Source organism: Salvia splendens, chromosome 5 (assembly GCF_004379255.2).
Source record: "Salvia splendens isolate huo1 chromosome 5, SspV2, whole genome shotgun sequence".
Classification (NCBI taxonomy): Eukaryota; Viridiplantae; Streptophyta; class Magnoliopsida; order Lamiales; family Lamiaceae; genus Salvia; species Salvia splendens.
The window spans coordinates 14,280,487-14,297,506 of record NC_056036.1 but is presented as its reverse complement, the minus strand read 5'-3'; the positions used below and the strand labels follow the sequence as shown (position 1 = coordinate 14,297,506).

Genomic DNA, 17,020 nt, shown 5'->3' with positions numbered 1-17,020 from the left:
GATTCATATACACGACTTTTAACAATAATACGTTAAGTTAAACCCAATAAAACAATTTCAACTAGCTGAAGAAACATGTACAGATCGCATAGATATTTACATGATTAAAAAGCTGTGGGGCACGAACAGGTCACACAAGTAGCAAACTGCACACAATTTGGCCTCGATAACACCTGTTGCAATAGTCTAATGCAATCATCGTATCGTGCGAGCGAGTCACTGATGCAGCTCAGAAGAGCTTTGAGATAACATACTGTACAAGCGAGTCACTGATGCAGCTCAGAAGAGCTTTGAGATAACATGACATGAACTCCAGAATGCGGTGGAGGCAACCCTAAAGAGGGCTGGGTTTTGATAAATTCTGTTCCACACAACAATATTTCTGGTATGTGAGAACTTCATTATACCCGGAATTGTACAAAAGGGATGGTATCATAAACCTAAATCGTCTATAACAAGGCTAAAAGACTACTTGTGAGAAGAAACAAAAAAGGGCAAGAAAGAGGAGAAATGCAAGAGCTAGTGATACCCGCCCTCTAGGCCTTATAGTGGGTTTAGGGTTTAGCATGAAATATATCCCATCCGCCCGAGATGGAAGTAGCAGACACATGATCAGGAATTATATATTTGTGCCATGCAAATTAGATGAGCTGGAATTGTTTAAGAGAGCTCACCCAATGGCAGTAGCTCCCCATGATGCTACATTATAGATCACTTTGCTTCCATCCCATGCCTTCCGAAGCTTACCCTTCTTCTTCTTTAAAGAGAAAGTCTTGCTCAAAGCTGAAACAATGTTTAGTTAATAGAGCCCTTGTGTTCTATCCCAGACTAAAAGACCCAGTGAAGGCCACAAGTTGGAAGTTGGAACCAGCAAAGGCTAATTCTTTAGAGGAAATATAGCTATTTCTATTGCACTTGATATTAATCCTTTTAATATAATAGAAAGTATAAAGTGTGACTAAAGTATTGACATAGTAGGACTAACCTGCTTGGAGTTGGTTGGGTGACAAATCCTGCAAAACAGATGAGCACATATCTCACTGGAATCAATATATACGGATCGTTTAGTCGATGCCTAACTATATTGAAATAAATGCATAGGAAAAAACCACAACAATTTTCTTAACTACCTAGATTAGGAGCTTATTCTTCACATTTAGAAAGTATTCCCTCTCGAAGCTTATTCTACATAATGACTGGCAGTCCACCACCATAACCCTTTACACTAGTCCAGTCAGGGATTATGTATCACACCACCTCTCAGCAATCAGGTTTTGTCAAGGTATGTGCTGACTACTTTGCCAAGGAAATATGGTCGCAATCATTTTGATTGAATTGATTCAATTAAAGAAATACTCAAATCCATCCCAGTATCCCAAGCAATCAAACCATGTACAATTTCAAATGAAAGTACAGCCTCACTGAATGTACACCCCTATTTCCCAATCTCAAGTGAAGTCAGGAATAAGGTACATCCACACGTAATGGATATATAATTAAGTAAAATAACATCTTAATAATTGTAGCACACATGTACTGGGCATGTATGCAGGAAACTGAACATTAAGGAGAACAGGTTTCAGCTGGTACCTAGCAGGTGAAATAGTAATAACTTATGGAGATCTGAACTGAAGGAAATTGACAGACATAAAAATTCTTACCTTAGTTTGCTTAAGGGATAACAGGTATGCAGCCATGAATGATGCTATACCATCCATTATATCTTCTTGACCGACTAAAACATAGTCTTCTGAGTCCAAATCAACATTTTCACCATCCCAAAGGTCATTTTCACTGACCATGTCCCAGGAACTGTGTTCCTCTGCATCCTTTCAAATGTTAAAAATGGTGGTGACAGTACCAACTGTATTTGTAGAGAGAACTAATAAAAATTTCAGAATTGTAAAATGCTAGGCGTTTCTTTTTAGCAATTTGTCAAAGCCAATATCAAATTGAATATACTAGAGGCAAAGATGTGTATAGTGTTTTGAGTATCCACACCATGAGCGTAAAATTAATATGTGTGCGAAGTGAGAACTCAACCTCGTCAGTCTATTTGTACTCCCTCCGTCCCACAAAAGATGTCACACTTGTGGGACGGCACGGGATTTTATGAGGTTTTGTTTTGTGTGTTAGGTGGAAAGAGAAAATATAATATTTATATTATTGTGAGAGAGTACCTTTTCTAAAAATAGAAATATGACATCTTTAGTGGGACAAACTAAAAAGGAAAGTGTGACATCTTTTATGGGACGGAGGGAGTACTTTGTAGTGAAATCTGTGTTCATTGTATGCTTAATTTTTTTACCTCATAACCATTTCATTATTTTGAATATTTTATAAAGATAAAATTACTTTTATATAAAAGAAATTTGCGAGCTTTCTGAGCATATATAAGAAGCATATATATGTCACTAGGAAATTATCATATATGATTTACAATCTTGCTAAAAAGTAAAATTTTACATTGTTTATTAAAGAAGCATGAAACACACAGCATTTAAGTTTCAAGTAACCAGTACTTAAAAAATCATACCAGCCATGTTTCCTGGAAGAGATGCCTTGGCATTTTCTAGTTTCTTGATGAAATCAGCACATTCAACTCCGGATTTCAAGAGGCCATATAACTGCAACAATCGAATCAAATGAAATATAGCAAGTGTGAAGATTTATCTGAACTCTTTTTATCCTGAGTATCCTCTAAGGCATGAATACATAAAAACTCATTTAGTTGGTAAATTCTCCCAAAGATCATAACCATAAATTTAGAGCCCGAGTTAGCTAGAATCTGGATAGAGCATCCAATTTTGAACAAGCTAGCATTCAGTATTCCTTTCAAGAAAAGGCATCATGTATGAGCATTTGCACATATCACTTAATGATAGTAATAAATACTGGAAAAGAAACCATAAAGCTATATAATGCAGTGAGAAAAATCTCCACCTCAGTTGTGTCGGTATCATAATTGGTGGGAGCAGATGTTTCCGCAGAGTCTTGGGGAACCTCTTGTTCACAATCAACATTATCATCACTGTTATCGTCATCATCACATCCAGATGCAAGCTGCTGGAGGGCCCAATGGCATTGTTGCAGTACTGCTTCCAAGGTTTTCCTCTTTACCCGAACCTTATCTTTCTGGGCACCCATCACCTCTGCTGACTCCATTAGTTTGCAAGTGATCCTTCAAAATTATGCGTAAAAGTAGAAACCAGCAGATGGCTCTTTTACAATAGAATCCCCTGGCTTTGGGCTATAGAAATCTGAAACACACCATTACAAGCTTATAAGTGAAAATGGATTTGAGTTCAAATAAATTGTATCATTGGCTTAAAGTTATTAAAAGTAATATATACTTTGTTCGACCTGGCAGTGAACTTTACTAGAACTAAATAAATATCATAAATTCCTGTCCAAGTCCTTCTTAGCCATCATCATTCCCAATTTAAAACACTTGTCCTTCATTAATATAGGTATTGGAATAACAAAAGGTACAAGCTAATGTAGAAGAACCATTAAATTTAGTCAGAGAAAAACTGAAAGCGAACCCTGTCAATAAAAACTAAAGTAAGGGTTTAACATCATCCAAAAAAAAGGAAATTTACATTACCAATATGCCATTTTCAATTGAATCAACAGTCACGGACTAAAAAAAAATCAGAAGTTGTAAAACAAAGTTACACACAAACTGGATAAGCATAATACTAGCATTTAAGCTTTCAAAATAGCCTTCTGAAATGAATGACATTTCAGCTTTCTGAATGCAGAATTATCAACAGTCAACACCAGATTTTATCGTCCCTCTGAATTTCCATCTCTACAGAGCAACACAGTGCTTAAGAAATTTCACTTTAAGGATCCATAAAATTCTCGTTATAGCCTTATAGGAAGCTCAGAAATCATCACTTGAAGCGACTGGAAGACATGGATCCACCTTGACCACGGTATGTATTTTTCGCCTTCCCATTTTACAAATTGGGTTAGACAGTTCTTTCTTTTTCTTTATAACAGAACTCATCTGACATGATGAGCCAAATCTAAAAATGGCTACATACTTGAGCTTGCCAGTTCATATTGTTATAAAAAAACAAGCTTCTGTTTAAACTAGCAACCTCTTAACTTAGTTGACATTCAAAAGCTGCTCAATATAAAACCAAATACACTTCAGAGTCCACTGATGAAACATTAAGAGCCATTTTTGTACCGATCATGATAGCCAAAACCATATCTTTACCACCATCCACAACGTCCTTCGCCAATTAACAGAACAAATAATTACTAATACGATCAAATCAAGCTGCAGACACAGAGGGCACCATCCAAAAAAGACAGCAACCTCAACCGGATGCCTAAATGAGAAATTAATAGTACCAAACAGATTAGAGGGGTTTACCTAAGTTCATGGCACATAGTTCCGTCCGTGCTAACATATCTGTCTATCAAATTTACAGTTTTCTAAGCTGAAATTCAACGCTTTCGCCGTCGTATAAAGGCTAGAGTTCAGTTCACCATAAGCTTGAGAAGCTAATTAAAACTATATTCCAAAAAGAAAAGCGGGAAAATTCTCATAAAAACACAAGTTCCAATCATAAATTCACAGAAAAATAAGCACAACTAATATGTAAGTAAATCTAACATATCGAGAGCTGAAGACTGCGAAAGAATCACCAGTCGATGGCAGGCGGAGACAGCGCTGTGGCCAAGTGGGGGGTTTAGAGGCGATCGGGGGTTGGGTGGAAGAGAAAAGCGTGAATTACCGTCTATGTTCTGCCGTCATGAATTAATGGGGCTGGGGCTGGGGCGGGTTAGGCTCCGGGCTTGAAATTACGATTCTGGTGGTATTTCAAGCAAAGAGAAGAGATGCGCGATACCTCATTACTTCTTTATATAGATAGATATACATTATACATTTTGGGTGTTTGCGTGCGTCTCTCTATATTGTAAGTAACGTATTCCCTCTGTCCCCGAATAAGAGTCGCTAATTTTCATTTTGGGCCGTCCCCCATTAAGAGTCACTCTTCATTTTTACCATAAATGGTAGTAGGCCCCACATTCCACTAACCCACTCCATTCACATTTTATTATAAAACCAATATAAAAAAGTGGGTCTCACATTCCACTAATTTTTTCAACTAATTTTTCTCTACATTTCTTAAAACTCGTGTCCGGCGAGGGAGTATTATATTAGTACTAACTAAAATCTTATAAGTCGGGATGGGATTGTGGCGCACTTTTTCCAATACCATGATATGTTATCATGACACGCCCAATAACACCTATGCATACGATTTATGAATACGTTTCCTATTGGGATTAGCTTGCTAAAAGAATATTCTATTCAGATGAATAGATGATACATCAACTACCTCCATGGAAATCTTTTATTGGGAGGGAGTAGTACATTGTCCTCTTAACTAGGGCACGTTTGGTAGGATGTTCAGATAAGGTTTTGACCCCAACAGTAGTTTATTTGGTACTACAACTTCATTTAATTGATTATAGTTTAATTTTACATGTTTAATATGATATCGTAAGTAATTAACTATGTATTTACATGGGTCATGTTAGGTTGCGATTTTAAAGCTTAATTGAGAATTGAGATGCATTTCCAGCCACTCATCTGTAACATTTTCGAAATGTCAACTGCAAGTAGATTATGTCAACTCGTGGGTATTATCATCAATAGCATGCACATCAAAAGTCAATAGTCTGCACATCAAATGTCAACAACTTACAGTTGACATTATATATGTATAGTTGACATGAATTGTATACGTAGTTGACATGAATTGTATACGTAGTTGACATGGATTGCACACATAGTTGACATTATATTTGTATAGTTGACATGAATTGTATATGTAGTTGACAAAAAAAATTTAAAAATTATAATTTAAAAAAGTATTTATTGAATAAAATGTACCATGAAATTACCATTATGCCCTTTCATAATTAATTAAGCTAATAATATTTTTCATGTGGCAAATTCTGGACCACTCATTTAATAAAAATGAGTGGCTAATAATGCATCTCAATTCTCAATTAGGCTAAAAAATCTCAATTGATCACAACCCGTATTTATATTGGTATGAAATTTCATACGTGTCCTTTTAATATCATAGAAAATGGTGTACGCAGGATTTTGTGAAAAAGGAAACTATGAATCCTAATTGAATAAAAAATTGAAATATATAACTGATGAGTACCGGCAACGTCATTCCTAGAACAACTATTTACATATTAATTCCAACACTAACAACCCACGAAGAAACACCAATGGAAATCTAATTAAAAAAATTGTAAAGCTATTTACCAGATTCCAATCAAATAAAGGGAAAATGGCCTTTGGACATCCAGCAAAATCTATTATAACAATAAGCTTATTTTCTCTCTGCGAAGTGAAATTCTTTCTCCAACACTCCTAATTCCAATTAAAATGCTTTCATTCATCTCATGGAAATGTCACCTTCCAACAACCTAAGTAGCTGCAGCACACAAGCAAAGCATTATGAGTAAGAGCAGCAGAAATAATAGAAGTAGCAGACTCTTCATAAATCATCTTGAAATTTAAGAAGAAAAAAGAAGAAATCTGTTAAGTTTGCATAAATAGTTGTTTTACTTTTACCTGAGACATAGGAGGCCTCATGTGAGGGTCTCGTTGCAAGCATAGTGAAGCGCAATGCAGCATCCCGTCTACCTCCCTCTCCGAGTTGCACTTGTTCAACCACGGATCCATGTGTTTGGAGAGGCCATTCTCTTCCAGCAACGGACGTGCCTGCTCCACATGTATACCGTAGTATCAGAATGTAATAAAAGAACACATTTTATGTCAAGTTCCAAAAATATGGATAGATGTGTACCCATTCTGTGAGACACTGCTCGCCCTTAGGCCGGTATATATCCACAGCTTTCCGCCCCGTGAGGAGCTCCACCAAGACCACCCCAAAGGCATACACATCAGCTTTTTCACTCACTTGCCCAGTCTGAGCATATTCTGGAGCTATGTACCCAAATGTTCCGATGACTCTGCTCTCTGCACCGGAATCTCCATCAGCCGCCTGCAGCCTTGCTAGTCCAAAATCTCCAACCTTTCTCAACAAATTTCCCATACAACAGAGTTAAGTGTAAATGGATTGATATATCTGGTGAGAAACTGAACCAAAGGAGATGTCAACATACTAATGCCTCGAAATCATGTGTGAGGAGAATGTTGTTTGGCCTCAAATCGCGGTGGACTATGCATCCAACTCTACACTCCTCGTGGAGGTATCTCAGCCCTCGAGCAGCTCCAACTGCAATTTTTTGACGTGCATCCCAATCAAGTGGAACTTGATTCTTTCCTGCAGTTTCAAATCAAACTAAGACAAGTTTTCATACAGAAATGCTTCAAAAAAGTTACTATCCACTTTCAATATGGTTTGATTATTTATATGTTTGAACAAGAAACAGAAAAATCAGTTTCAAGAATACAAGATTTGAAGATAGAAAGAGAAGAGCATTCTTTTGCAGCGTAAAAAGTAAAACGATAAAAAATAACATAGAACTCAATCATGAAACTTTACCATATAAATGTGAGTCCAAAGAGCCATTGCAGATGTACTCGTAAACCAGGAGCCGTCTCCCATCATCCACACAGTATCCGATCAGCATCACAACATTCCGGTGCTGTGCACAGCTCAAGGCCTGCACCTCAGAGCAAAACTCACGGTCGCCTTGACTGCTACCCAATCTATGCTGTTTCACAGCTATAGCCTGGCCATCAGGCAACACACCACGGTGCACTGAGCCATAACCGCCCTCAGCCAAAAAGCTCGTCCGCTGAAAACCCCCAGTGGCTCGTTCCAGCTCTGCGAATGTGAACAGCCTAGGAGGTTTCCCAACGGACGGTGACTTGTGGCGACACACAGAGCAAAGTGGAGGGGGATCTGGAGGTGCATTTCGGTCCAGTGATATCATCTCTCTCACATTCCTGCACACATCAACATTCACATCCCTCGAGCCACTATATTGGCGCGTTACAGACGTTTGATTCATTGTTCTGCTGCTTGATCTTTGCAGACATTCTTTCAAGAGCTTCCCACATTCATCAGCTGAGCTAAGGTTGTCTTCCATGGATGGCTGGGAGCCTATGCTCGTCGAGACAGAGCTGAGGTTGTCGCTGTCTGACTCAGAATCAGATCCATCACAGTAGTAGTAGCACTCTCCCCGCACTAATGGTGAATCCTGCATCACCGTTGGCTCCCAATCAATGTCGGACATGAATGATTGAGACGCAAACTTGTCTAAGCTTGACATCGAGGAGAGCCTCTCGGGGCTGCTCGTTGGAGTCACGTTTGGGACCTTAAAACGTTTCTTAGTTGATTTCGAATGCTTAAGCATCTCAGAATCCGACCTTCTTGGCTCAATCAGGTTCAGTCTAAGGACCTTTGCCTCTGAGTTCTTAACAAGTACAACGTTGCAGTTGAGCTGCTCAGTACAAGAGCTAGCTTCTTTCTCCATTTTCCTAACAAATGATTAATATAAAGGTACTGAAACAGAACACATGATGAAGAATGCATTCTACTCCATTTGCAATAAGAATAGGTAGGAAACTAAAAAGGGCATTGCTATTACTTGTCAAATACAACCCACTGTGCTTGAGTTCTCTTGGCCTCAGCAGCCACCACTCCATCTTTGGATTCAAAAACAACCTTCATCTTCACAGTAACCTACACAGAAACCAACATAATGCAAGCCGACGAAACAATAACAACACTAGAGAGAAAATCAAGCATAGAAGAAACACCTTTTCAGGATCATAGATATGGTGTAGCTGGTGCATCATCTGGTTGCATATACCTGTAATATATTCCTTCTGTTCTACAATGCTTCCTGACATGAATCTCCAATATCCGGTGGCGCAATCACTATGAAAATTTGGAAATCCCCATAGCCTTTTACCTATCAAAAAAGGATCAATAATTTAAGATGAGAACACAATAAATGCACATTCATCTCAAACTCAATCATGAACAGAGCAGAGCTAGTCCCCAAAATTGAGCATTAGTTATAGAAAAAAAGTGATGGTTATATTAAAAAGGAGCAAAAGGGGAAACATTACTTGAGGTCTGAATTGGAACGACAACGAGCAGCCTAACACAATCCCCTGGGTGCACTACATTTTTCAAAGCCCAGGTTAAAGCAGTTGTGGAAATTTCCTTAGCAGCCCTAACAACCACCACCACAACATCACTGCTTCTACCTATCCCACTCTTTTGCCTTGCACTCATCTCAATTTCATCAAGTTTTGGTCTTTCTTCACTTTCAGTGTGTGATGGTAATGTGTAAAATAAAAAGGCAAGTGTGGAGCTTTGAGATTGTTGAATGATTAAGAGAGGATAAGTGGGCGGAAATAGGGCCAACCAACAGCAAAAAAATTCAACCTATCTCGGACTAACAAGGAGAGAAGTATGAAGCAAAAAGTCAATAACTGAAAGTGATTTTTATCATGTAGGAAGTGTGACAGTGAATTTGGAAAAGATGCGAAATTGGAGCAGAGGGCTGCTGCAGTGCAGTTGTGGTTTTACGTGGCGCAACACAAGAATTTCTATTAACAAAGTAGCGCATAACAACAAGGAGATTCAGTAATCATGAAAGCTTTCTCTCACCTACTCAAGAAATTTATGATGATTCTTTGCGAGGGAGAAGTCCACAGCGGATGACAGGTGGAGTAGTATTTAATTGTATGATTGCTTATACATGGGCCCCATCATATTAGCTGTATCGTAGTATATGTTGAAGGTTGAAACAGAACACTGCTGCTAATATATATGGTAGAAAGTTCTATAGTAGTAGTATGTTTCAATTTATGACAATTTTATCCATGTTTTTGACTATTTCATTATCTTTAATATTGTTAATTACAACTCTTATTTGGCATAGTTTTGTCCCTTTGTGTGGGACCATCAACATATACATCCAAAATAATACTAGTAGATATTCAGATTAAACTTTTGACAATTTTATCCATATTTATGACTTTCAAAATCTTTAATATTGTTAATTCTAACTCTTAGAATAATTTTGTGCAGGACCATCAAGATATAAATCCAAAATAATAGATATTCAGATTAAACGTTAGTCAGATACAAGTTTTTGTGTTACGGAATACTAGTATTCTTTTATTAGGTAGTATAATTTATGTTAGAGTAATATCGACGGAAAGTTAAAATAGTTAATCCGTTATAATATAAATAGCAGATACAATATCAATAAAATGGTAAAATAATTAATTTGTTATAACATATTGTATTAACGTAGTGTAAATTAGTACTTTCTCTGTCTCATTTAAGATGATCCATTTCATTTTTTGCATTTATTTTGAAAAAATCATATACTCCATCCATCCACGAAAAATATGGCACATTCAAAAAATAAAAGTTTTCAACAACTTCTCCCTTACTTTTTTTCCTTTTCTCTTACTAATAATATGGACCTCACATTCCAGTAACACTACTCCTCTCTTACTTTTTTCCCTTTCTCTCTTAAAAACTCTTCTCTCCTACTAATAATATGGATCTCACATTCCACTAACACTACTTCTCTCTTACTTTTTTCTTTCTCTCTTACTTTACCAATTCTACATTAAAACCTGTGTCATTCACAAAATACCCTTTTTTCGTGGACGGAAGGAGTAATACATAATTAAAGTAGAGGGAAAGTAAAGTAAGAGAGAATAATATGGAAGAGACTCTCTTCAAATTATTCTCCCTCTTACTTTACGTTCCCTCCGCTTTAGCTATTTATTATGATTTTTCTAAAATATATGCGAAAAATGAAATGGATCATCTTAACTGGGACAGAGGAAGTACTAATTTCACAGTTTTATAAATATTAACATTGTGACATGTGAAGTGAGAGAATTTCGGAGTCGGGTGGTCTACTTTGACTAAAAGTGTCCTAGTGTGGTCACCGGTAACTTGAGGTTGTGCACGATGGATTAACCGGTGAGAAATGAAGTTTGGCAGTGAAAAGATAGCAAGGGATGGAAACAAGTTACACCAAAATCTCATTTTCTTTTTTTAATCAATGACTTTGTAAACCTTCCACCATACCTTTGCACTTCTGATCATCTTCTTCGCCCTCAGTCTCTGCAGAATATTGGCCGTTACATCTCCAGATAGTTCAATCCACGGAGGCCGAGGACAGACTAAGGATGAATCAATTTCAGCCATCGGAGGAATTTTGTTGGACAAAAGGACATTGCTCTGCATTCACCGAAACCAATTTGAAGCTTGGCCTTCCATGCATAGATCCACTAAGCGCCTTCGCTTTGGGTGGAGTGTTGTAGTAGTTCTTTTCTTTGTTAAAAAATCTTAATACATATTCTTTTCTTTCCCTATTTTTGTACTTTTTTTATTTTCATTTCTAATATAACTAATTCATACACATAACAATACACATACTAAAAATTAAATCTTATTTAATTTCTATTTTCTACTTTAAAATTTCGATGCATTACAACAACACTCTCATATATATATATATAGACATTCTTAGTAGAGTATTCTACGCTATTCTTTTATATTCTAATAAATTATATATATATATATATATATAGAGAGAGAGAGAGTTTTGATCTATGCAAAACTAGATTTAAATACAGAAACGCAGAACAATATCATACGTATGACACTTTTAGGTCATAGTTAGTTAATTTTTAGGTCATGCTAACAAAGCATGACCTAAAATGATCTTAGCATGACATTAAACCCAAATATTATAATATAACCTAAAATTGCTTAATTATGACCTTCCGTGTTTTTGGTTAATTATTGACCATTAGATCATCTAATCCTAGGGCCAAGATTTGGGCTGCATTTCTGGATTTAAATGCATTTTTATTTTGATCATCTCCCTATATATATATATATATATGCATTATTCTCCTATTCATCCTTAAGATCTTTTATTCTTCTTAAAATGAGTCGTTAGATCGTCTTAACCAACGGTCCAGATTGACACTTCATTTTTATATCCGCGTTGCATTATAAGGGTTGTCTTAATGCATTATGAGGGTATTATGGACAAAGAACGAATAATGAACCGCCAGAAATTTGGTAGGTCCGAAATTTGTGTGATTTGGAGATTTGAAACATTGAGACGGTTCATTCTCACACATTCAATTCTCTGTATTTCCTCTCCACTCTCTCCACTCTCTAACTCTCGAAACCCTAGTTTCGTCCGCCGTTTTCTCTCAGAGGGAGACCGTGAAAATCTTGCCATTAATCGTCGAAGATCTCGTCACCCACCCTCCAACGTTGCTAACTTCGTAGCCAAACCGGCAAGAACGGTCCTGTTATATCCATCAATTAGCCCAGGTATGTGCGGAAAGAGCTTTATGGAAGTCGTATTCATGATTTTGTAGATACGAAAATTAAAAATTTGATTAATGTATCAGGTTCTTTAGTTGTTGTGCGAAAAGTGGTTATTGAAAGATACGTATGTAAATTATTTGGTTTAGGTAGTGCATCATGTAGGTTTTTATTGTCATAATCTGCAGTATATTATGCTTTTTTTTGGTATTGTGTATATTATTTACGCATCTCGGTCAAGATTACATATATACATTATTTGGTTTGAGCAGTGCATTATGTATTCATAATTTGTCATTATTTGTCGTATATTAGGCATTATGTAGGGTACTGTGTGTATTAGTTAATAAACTCAGACATTGTGTTGGGTTTAAAATGATGGATTCAGGTATCTTATTCTTTTTTTGTTATGACAGATTCACAATGACTAAACGAGGTCGTCCGTCGCGCATTCAATCTACACAAGCTGCAGGTATAACTCCGTGTATAATTGTATCAGTTGATTGAGTGTATAAAATGAGTGTATAAATGCTTCAGTTGTTCGACATCAGTTAGGCTGTCACGACCGCATTTTCTAAGGATAGAAAACACGGTTGATCGCGACTAGGGGAGGGTTAAAGAAGTGGGGAAAGAAATAAGGGGAAAATAAAATCAAGCATTGGTTGCGAGACATGACTAATCAAGTGCTGATACACAGAAGAAAAGATACTCGATCATGAAAACTTGAGTAATTGTTTGTAAAAATTTCAATATATCAGAGTTTTGAACAAAATAGACCTGAGTCTTTTAAGATGCACAACGGAAACAAATGAACGCGGTTCCATGTATGAAGACATGAACCTCCGAGAGTCAAAATCTGACTGAATTAAATGTCTTGTCTCAATAGCACTTCCTCCACCACTTCGCTGCTCAACCTGCACATTTAGAAATATATGCAGGGCTGAGTACAAAAGTACTCAGTGAACACATTGCCGAAAATTACACATATACATTTGAAAATATTGTCAATCCATCATCACAGTAACACTCGGGGATTTATTGAAAATGCCCGAGCTTACTAAAAATATCACATTGGACTGCAGTCCCTTTTTTTCCTGTACTTAGCCATATCTGATCACATTGTGCCGTCGAGATGGTGTTCTCGCACGGTCACCTTCTCTGCCCAACATGTCAGAGGTATTCTTGTGCCGGGAAGGTGGCCACCTTCCTCGGTCACCTGCTCTGCCCAACATGCAGAGGGAGCTTGTGTACACTAGTCCGAGCGGGGACACCACTCTCACTGGGACCCGAATTCGACTTATATCATCATTCATAATTCACTTGGCCGTAGCCAACAGATAGGCATCATACACAAAAACATTTATGGCAAGACAACATCTTTAAAAATCACGAACATGTGTTCAAGTTTTCGTAAAATACAATTTGTATTTTTAGTATAAGAAAGCTCACCTTGATCGCTTAGTTTCCTTAACTTGAATCTTTCGTTCCGACTTTACTTGCGAACGTACCCTTTTGAAAATATCACAATATAATAATACACTAATTAGACTAAGGACAAATCTACTTAAATTATAATGCATGCCTCATAATTGATCTCATTTTCTTATTTCACTTATCTTTAAAGAATTTCTAAAACTCATATTATTTTATGCTTCTTCTTCCACTATTCTCGGGCTTCGACTAAATTGGATCTACGTATCTTTTTCTTTGAAAATTTACTCTTAGGCAAAACTTTAAAATAAATCAAAAGATCAATTATTTTATCTTAGTTATACCTAGATGAACCATATAAAAATATTAATTGAACCTTAACTTAAACTAAGGCTAAAAATTAAGTATCTAAATTTCTCCCAACTAATTCTTGGCCACCTTTTTAAACAAATTTACTGCGGCCATTGGTATTTTAAAAGGGGATGGGCTTAAATTAATTTTTCTACTTAATTAGCCCAAACAAATAAAATGTTAGCCCAACAACAATTAAATAGAAAACCCACACATAAATACCCATTCATCATCTTCCTCACTAGGATTTAATCAACTTCATTCTTGCCCATAAGCAATTATTTAAAACAACCCAGTAATAAAGAAAACAAGGCAGCCCGGCTCAATAAAAATCGGCCCATGGAATTAACACTAGGACCCAATAAATGGAAAAATTACTCCAAGTTTAATAGGAAAGGGAAGTTAAAGGCATAACCCAAATTCTCAAATAAGCGTATGTACTCCCATTTCATTTTAAAGCAAACACTAAAATTTTTGGCCCAATATCTATTTAAATACTCAAAATCCAAGGAATTTAAAAATAATACAGTTTACTCCCATTTCAACATAAAGCTGTCGGCTATCTCTCTCTCACAGTTTCATTCAAAGCTCTTCAAAGAATGCACCCAAATTTTCTCAAATTTGCAACACTCAGAATTGGGGATTTACAAGCACACGCAAAATCCCTCTCCCTCTTCCTCGATTTCTCTCTCAAAAGATCAAAACAAGATCCCAAAATTATAGAGAAATCCCCCGAATGGAGAAATCCCCAAACCCGTCGGAGTCCGTTCATCCGCCGCCGATCCGCCTGAAGAGCTGCTTCCGTCTCGCCGGGAGGACGCTGCTGTCGCCGCGGCACAGAGCCGGGCTGCTGTTCGCCGCCGGGTTAGGCTGCTGCTGCCATCGGCCTCTCTTTAAGCTAAGTCACCCTTCCCCTATTCCCCTTTCACCCTTTCGTGATTTATTCCGAACTTGAGTTATGGCAGCATTGATTCATTGTTGGGTTTGTACTAAGTTGTTTTCTCAAGTTGTGATCTTGTTGGGGAGAGTTTGCTCTAAATTCGATTACCACTGGATGTTTATTGCTACTGGACTACTTGTGATGCTAATTTCCTCTACTGATTGTTGAGGCTAATTCTAAGTCCTCTTGAGTTCTTGTTCTCGATTGTTTTACTATGATGCAAGGAGTAATGGGGTGTTGAGAGGGTTACCTTGTTCGGTGGTCTTTCTCGGTTATGGATTGATCTCTTGCCGCCCTCACTCCTCTTCCTCTCCTTGCTCCGATTTTGTTGGTAGGATGTGGTGGAATTACACGTTGTTGGTAAGATGTGGGGGATGATTTGCATATGTGTATATATATACAACATCTTCTGTCAGAGAATGTGGTGGATGATTTGTTGGAAGATATTTTTCCACACTTCATTAATGCAGCCCTCTTTATTTCTACAACTCATTAAGGCAGCATTAAATGCTGCCATGACAAGGATTCCTTCTTGGATAAGCATATAAATATATATATTAAATAATAATTTTTTTTATTTTTAGTTTTATTTTTTATTAATTATTTGAGTATTTGCTTACTTAATCATTAAATTTAGTGTAGGTATGATCGGTTCAAGTTCGTGGCTGCCCGCGCTGAAGTACCCGATTTTCTTTAGAACGAAGGATGTATTAAATTAAATTTTCGTTGGACTTTTGTTGGATGTATCGGACATTAAAATTTTAAATTTTGGAGTTTTATTTATTTATTCGCTTCCCTATCGTCAAACAAACAAAGACAATCTAACGTAGCTCGGATTTAATCGCATAAAAGTTACTTATATAGATAATCAAGCTAATAATATTGATTATAATAATATCGGCTTAGCGGGTCGTTACAAGTTAGGCTTGCAGTGTGCATTCATCTTCATATCTGGTTAATGGCTGGAAGGGTAATTGCATGACTGTTTTGTGCGCATTAGATAATCTAAAATTTACATTATTGATGTATTGGGATGCATTATTTGTTTAATATTTTGCATTATGTACCCGATACTTTTGTTGTTGTGGGAATTTGTGTTATTGAAAGATACGTATGTGCATTATTTGGTTTAGACAGTGCATTATGTAGCTGTTAATTGTCATTATCTGCAGTATATTATGCATTATTAGAGATATTGTGTATATGGGTTAATCAACACAGTGAAGATTACATATGCCCATTATTTGGTTTAGGCAGTGCATTATGAATCTGTTAATTGTCATTATCTGCAGTATATTATGAATTATTAGAGGTATTGTGTATATGGGTTCATCAACTGAATGAAGATTACATATGTGCATTATTTGGTTTAGACAGTGCATTATGTATCTGTTAGTTGTCATTATCTGCAGTATATTATGCATTATTAGAGGTATTGTGTATTTGGGTTAATCAACTCGGTGAAAATTGCATATGTGCAGTATTTGGTTTAGACAGTGCATTATGTAGTATGTAATTGTCATTATTTGGAGTATATTATGCATTATGAGAGGTATTTTGTATTTTGGGTAATCAACCCCGTGAAGATTACATATGCGTATTATTTGGTTTAGGCAGTGCATTATGTAGCAGATAATTTTCATTATTTGGAGGATATTATGCATTATGAGATGTATTTTGTATATGGGTTACTCAACTCAGTGAAGATTACATATGTGCATTAATTAGTTTAGGCAGTGCATTATGTAGCAGATAATTGTCATTATTTGAAGTATATTAGGCATTATGAGAGGTATTGTTTATATTGGTTAATCAACTCAGTGAAGATTCAAAGTGCGCATATCATGCTGTATTCCATTTTAATGATAATTTTCTGATATTTTATGTTGTTTGTTCCATATCAGAGAAGCAGCTAAGACTCGACATCGGCGAAGCGGTCAACGATGTA

The 17,020-nt window shown here is 36.6% G+C and overlaps 2 protein-coding genes across 7 annotated transcripts; both read right to left on the bottom strand.

Moving 5' to 3' along the window:
- Positions 1-37: 37 nt before the first annotated feature.
- Positions 38-4,880, bottom strand: LOC121804753. 4 transcript variants are annotated; one of them, XM_042204404.1, is made up of 7 exons: positions 4,755-4,880; positions 2,944-3,260; positions 2,537-2,627; positions 1,662-1,822; positions 986-1,013; positions 675-783; positions 38-361 (listed from the first exon to the last, which is right to left on the bottom strand). In XM_042204404.1, exons 2-7 carry the CDS (start codon positions 3,163-3,165, stop codon positions 280-282), a joined length of 693 nt encoding a protein of 230 aa, XP_042060338.1. In that variant the 5' UTR covers positions 3,166-3,260; positions 4,755-4,880; the 3' UTR covers positions 38-279. The 4 variants fall into 4 exon arrangements, with proteins under 4 accessions (XP_042060338.1, XP_042060337.1, XP_042060336.1 ...); XM_042204403.1 differs by having other exon boundaries at positions 4,634-4,864; XM_042204402.1 differs by having other exon boundaries at positions 4,666-4,863.
- Positions 4,881-6,167: 1,287 nt separating this feature from the next.
- On the bottom strand, positions 6,168-9,856 carry LOC121802318 (inactive protein kinase SELMODRAFT_444075-like). 3 transcript variants are annotated; one of them, XM_042201955.1, is made up of 8 exons: positions 9,645-9,856; positions 8,783-8,937; positions 8,611-8,705; positions 7,560-8,500; positions 7,177-7,337; positions 6,858-7,085; positions 6,623-6,772; positions 6,168-6,482 (listed from the first exon to the last, which is right to left on the bottom strand). In XM_042201955.1, exons 2-8 carry the CDS (start codon positions 8,873-8,875, stop codon positions 6,444-6,446), a joined length of 1,707 nt encoding a protein of 568 aa, XP_042057889.1. In that variant the 5' UTR covers positions 8,876-8,937; positions 9,645-9,856; the 3' UTR covers positions 6,168-6,443. The 3 variants fall into 3 exon arrangements, with proteins under 3 accessions (XP_042057889.1, XP_042057888.1, XP_042057890.1); XM_042201954.1 differs by lacking the exon at positions 9,645-9,856 and adding an exon at positions 9,098-9,634; XM_042201956.1 differs by lacking the exon at positions 9,645-9,856 and having other exon boundaries at positions 8,836-8,934.
- Positions 9,857-17,020: the final 7,164 nt, after the last annotated feature.